This window comes from Anopheles stephensi, chromosome 2, assembly GCF_013141755.1.
Source record: "Anopheles stephensi strain Indian chromosome 2, UCI_ANSTEP_V1.0, whole genome shotgun sequence".
Lineage (NCBI taxonomy): Eukaryota > Metazoa > Arthropoda > Insecta > Diptera > Culicidae > Anopheles > Anopheles stephensi.
Window position 1 is genome coordinate 2688186 of NC_050202.1, and position 4830 is coordinate 2693015.

A 4830-nucleotide genomic window follows, 5' to 3' on the forward strand; every position below is an offset into this window, starting at 1 on the left:
TCTCTTTTTCTATACACATCTTGTGTCAACAAATATTTGACAGATAAACGATCAGTGCTGCGGTTCTGCATGTGGGAAGGTGCGGCAAATTGCAAATGATTCGTTGTTGCTAAAATGTTGAAATAATTAATTAAAGGTAAGGTAAACACCTTACTAATCACACTTCTACCACTAACTGCTCGCTACAGAATAGCTATTTTTGGCCTTCGGTCTCCATAATTGCATTTCCATAGAAGGATTGAATCAATTGTTTCTTCAAGTTGTTTACAATAGCTTTTCGGGTAAAACTATTACGATTTCCATGTGTTTTCTGATTCTTGTATTCAAAAATTCTTTAAAGTTTGTAAACCACGCGAATATGTTGTGCAAATGACGCAAAGAATGTTTTCCGATTGGCTACTCGACATCTAAATCTGCTTTGAAAACTCCTTTTTCGATCAAAATTACTATCATTTTTATCAGTATTTCGTAAAAAAAAAACAAAAATTCATCGAACGAACATCGAAAACAACAACAAAACAGCACGCACAGATGTAGTTGTCAGCCGGTCTTCTAGCCACTGCCTCATTATCATCTCTACCGGCCATGCGATAGATCTAGCGAGCTAATCCTATTCCATTCAACCGGCCGGCCGTGATGTTGCAACGGTTCTAGCACGCGCACAGCACACACGCCCCATCCGACCAGTTGCTATTGAGTGTTAAGACCGTTTTATTAATAGTGTGCCGGTACTCCTCCTACGTTCAACAGCTTCGAACGCCGCGGGACGATTTCGAGCAGCAGTAATCCGGTGTGGGGCCGTACAATACTCGTGGAACACGTTGTTTTGTGCCACGATTGTATCAAACATTGTTGTGTACCACGATTTCAAGCATCTTCTGTTTTATATAATCAACAATGGAGAGTCTTAGGTGAGTTGAGTGGTACGGAGACATACGAGAGAGAAAAAAAAATGGAGTGTTGGTCTCGTCGCGATCATACGTGCTTCCGCTTCACGACACGAAGAGGAGATTCATGATAACAGTCAGCCAACCAAGCAACCAAACTCCGTAAGGTCATGGCCTTCAGAGGTGGTTTCTATGATCTCGCAGTAGCCGGCGATGATTGGGTGGAGAGATTAGCGTCGGTTGCTTCGATTGGTTACTATTCATCGTGCGGGCGCTTTGTTTGTTTCTTCCAACAGGGACGGTATGCTGGTGGGACTCGGCAACCCGCTGCTGGACATTTCGGCAGTGGTCGAGAAGGATCTGCTGGTCAAGTATGACATGCAGCCAAACAATGCGATACTGGCGGAGCAGAAACACATGCCAATGTAATTAATTCACGCCATTTTACGAGGCTTTCCCGACACTAATGCTTCTAATTTTTGTTTACAGCTATCAGGAGCTGATCGAGAAGTACCAGGCCGAGTACATTGCCGGTGGCAGTGTGCAGAACTCGCTTCGTGTCGCTCAGTGGATCCTGCGGAGGCCCCGTACGGCCGTCTTTTTCGGCTGCGTTGGTCAGGACGAGTACGCTCGCATACTCGAGGAGCGTGCCACGTCGAATGGAGTTAACGTGCAATATCAACGATCGTCTACTAATCCGACCGGTACATGTGCGGTGCTGGTGACCGGTACGCAGCGTAGCCTTTGTGCCAACTTAGCCGCAGCGAACGATTTCACTCCAGAGCATTTGCAGGGCGCGGCAAATCAGGCGTACCTGGCAGGAGCGCAGTACTTCTACGTATCCGGCTTTTTCTTTACGGTTAGCTTCGAAAGTGCGCTCGGTGTGGCGAAGCAGGCGGCGGCCAGCGGGCGTATGTTTATGATGAATCTTAGCGCACCGTTTGTGCCGCAGTTTTACAAGAGCAATCTCGAGGAAATATTTCCGTTTGTCGATGTGCTGTTTGGCAATGAGACGGTAAGCTGCAAATGAGCTGCTCTCTGTTCCGAATTTAACGGTGAATTGTTTTGCCTTCAACACTCACAGGAAGCGGTAGCATTGGCGAAGGAGTTCAACTATGGCACGGAGGATTTGAGAGCAATCGGCAAACGTATTGCGACTCTGCCGAAGGAGAATGCCAAACGAAAACGCATCGTAATTATTACGCAGGGCAGCGACCCGGTACTGCTGATCGAGAGTGGAACCGATAACGTTCGTGAGTTCCCGGTGCAAAAGCTAGCACCGGAGCAGATGGTCGACACGAACGGGGCGGGCGATGCGTTCGTCGGTGGTTTTTTGGCACAACTGCTGCAAGAGCGTAGCGTGGACGTGTGCATCAACTGTGGCATTTGGGCGGCACGGGAAATTATCCAACGATCGGGTTGCACGTTCGAGGGAGAGCCGTCGTTCTCTGCCTAAACCACCAAAAGAGGGGCTTATTCTTTCGATGGGAAAGGTTCAGGGAAAGGTCAATACCACATACACTCGAATACACAAAAAAGAGCCTTACTTTAGTAAGAAAAAGAATCAGCATGCCATATTTTGTATACGAAATTTGCATCAATAACAATAGCAAAGAGCCTTTTACGTTACTCCACCGGATGGTCCGCGTACAGGCTAGCGATTGCTGGATCTTCCGTCTCGTAGATGATCAGCACCTCACGGAATTTGTCCACCAGCTGCAAAAGTTGCGAGCGGCGCAAGTTCTCAAAGTACATAATCTCTTCCAGATGGTGTTCGCCCTTAAAGTAACCGGCCTTCCAAAGCCGAACCATCAGCGCAAGATCTTCCGGGTTTGAGGCGGCCGGTATGCGTGCGACTGCCTTTCGATCCGGTTCTGGAAAAGCGGCAAGCAAACGCTTCAGCTTATCATCATCGTCGTTCGACGCGATGCTTTCGTCGTTGTCCGTGCTGGAAGCCGTCTGGAGTCCTCCCACACTCGAGTGGCTTATGTTGGATCGATGGCTCGCCGACGAGGGTCGTGTGTTCGAGGTCACCGATGCTGCCGTCGTTAGCAGTGCCGACAGACTGTCCGAATAGCGATCCTCGCTGAGCGAATGTTTGCGATTTCCTCCCGAAGGGACAGCCAACGGTTGGCTGGATGATGCACTCGGTGCCGAGCTGCCGTACAGTAAGTGAATCGGATGATGCACTCGTTCCGCACTCGATCTTCCCGTCTCAAATTCCTCCTCCTCTATCCCATCCAGATTGGCCACAAACTGTACGTACGTGTGCAGTTGCATCAGAAGATGATGCTGCAGCATCCACAGAACCATCTGTGCCAACCGGCCTTGCCTTGCCGGATGCTGCAACGGTGTCGTCAGATGGCCGATCGACGTTGGTAGCGAGAAATCACTGATCACCTCAAACAACGACATGCCCGGAAACTTTGTGCCAAACTTGTCCGATAGATTCGAATGAATGTTTAGCTGTGCGTCGGGCGCAATTACGTACACATTCGTCTCGCACAGCGGGTAGATAATGGTGGCCTTAGCCCAGTACACCAGATGGCCCACGATCTGATAAACGTAGTCGATCAGTAGCTCCGCATCGGAAGCCATGTTTTGCAAGCTTTTCAGTGGATTGTACACCTCTATCAGCTGGAGCAGCATGTTCGCTCCGGACGGTGGTACACAATCGAACAGCTCGGAAGGATCGACCAGCAGCAGCATGCCGTGGTAAGGTTTGAGCGAGTCCAGACATCGATCGATCGTTTCCGGCTCAACTGCCATACCTTTCTTGTGAAACTGATGCGCTTTCTGGGGGAGGCAGAAGCTTAGCGTCACGGTTTGATTCATGGTCACGTTCAGCAGGCCCGTCGTGCAGAGGTCGTGATAGATCTAGAAGAAAGAAAGAAAGAAAAAAAAGCCAACATTAACCATTGTACGCCTTGGAGCGAGTTGTAAACATACCGTTTTAATGAACTGTGCCAGCGTAGTGTTTTTCAGTATCGTATCAAACACACCGACAGCGATTCCAGCTGCAGTGGCAGCCGCATTCGTGACCACCGTTTGTCCACTCGTTCCTGTTGGTCCCGTACCACTTCCCGAACCTACGGAGCCACCCGTTCCGGTAGCACTGGTCGGCTGTTCCTGCTCCTGCAGTGCACTGTTCTCATCCATCACAGCAACCATTGTTTTGATCTCACGCGAAAAGTAGCCATCGCGACGTTCTTCGTAAATCAACGCAATCCCGATGCGTTTGCTTAACTCGTAGTAACATTTCACCACCGAGGAACTGGCCTGGGCGTGCAGGGCGAACACCACGTTGATCTGGATGTCGGACGACTTCTGATCCGAACCATGATCGCTACGCAGCAAGGTTGGATGGGAAACGAAACGGACGTCATTTACTTTCAGCTCAAACTTTTGATTGCACAGCTCAGATTTGACGGCGAAAAGGGTGGCGAGATCTTTATCCGATATCCCGTACAGCTGATCTGTGCAATGGAGTGGAAAAGATGTGAATAAGATAGGACGCACGCAAACGGGATGGCGCTTGAACAGACACAAACCAAAGCAAATGTTGGAAGGTGGTGCATTCTGCAGGATGTCGTCTCCGGTGTGTATCAACGAGTACGGCGTTTTTCTCGCTGGAGTAACGGACGTTTGAAACTGTTGCGGCAGTGTGTACGGATAGCGAAAAAGCAACCTATCTCCCTTACTGTCCGATTTGACCAAAATTATGCTAAGCGGATTCACCTCCATGGCGTATGCATTTCGCATGTGAACTGCACTACGTTCGTGACACGATTATCTAACAACTTTTGATAAGAGATTCCACAGCTTTTGTTTACTCGCGACACGACACTCAGCTGATGAGCCGACGGAACTGTCATTTGTGCTCTCATGTAAACAAACGCCGCGGGCTGTCTCGGATAGTTGTAAAAAAAGCTTGCAATATGTG

General features: G+C 49.1%; 2 protein-coding genes across 2 annotated transcripts; one reads left to right on the forward strand and one right to left on the reverse strand.

The window, feature by feature from the left end:
- Window positions 1-60: 60 nt before the first annotated feature.
- LOC118508110 (adenosine kinase 2) lies at window positions 61-2516 on the forward strand. The gene is made up of 4 exons (XM_036047604.1): window positions 61-911; window positions 1184-1312; window positions 1377-1902; window positions 1972-2516. Exons 1-4 carry the CDS (start codon window positions 898-900, stop codon window positions 2341-2343), a joined length of 1041 nt encoding a protein of 346 aa, XP_035903497.1. The 5' UTR covers window positions 61-897; the 3' UTR covers window positions 2344-2516.
- Window positions 2415-4784, reverse strand: LOC118508105 (GATOR complex protein NPRL3). Its single transcript, XM_036047598.1, has 3 exons — window positions 4439-4784; window positions 3837-4363; window positions 2415-3764 (listed from the first exon to the last, which is right to left on the reverse strand). Exons 1-3 carry the CDS (start codon window positions 4647-4649, stop codon window positions 2514-2516), a joined length of 1989 nt encoding a protein of 662 aa, XP_035903491.1. The 5' UTR covers window positions 4650-4784; the 3' UTR covers window positions 2415-2513.
- Window positions 4785-4830: the final 46 nt, after the last annotated feature.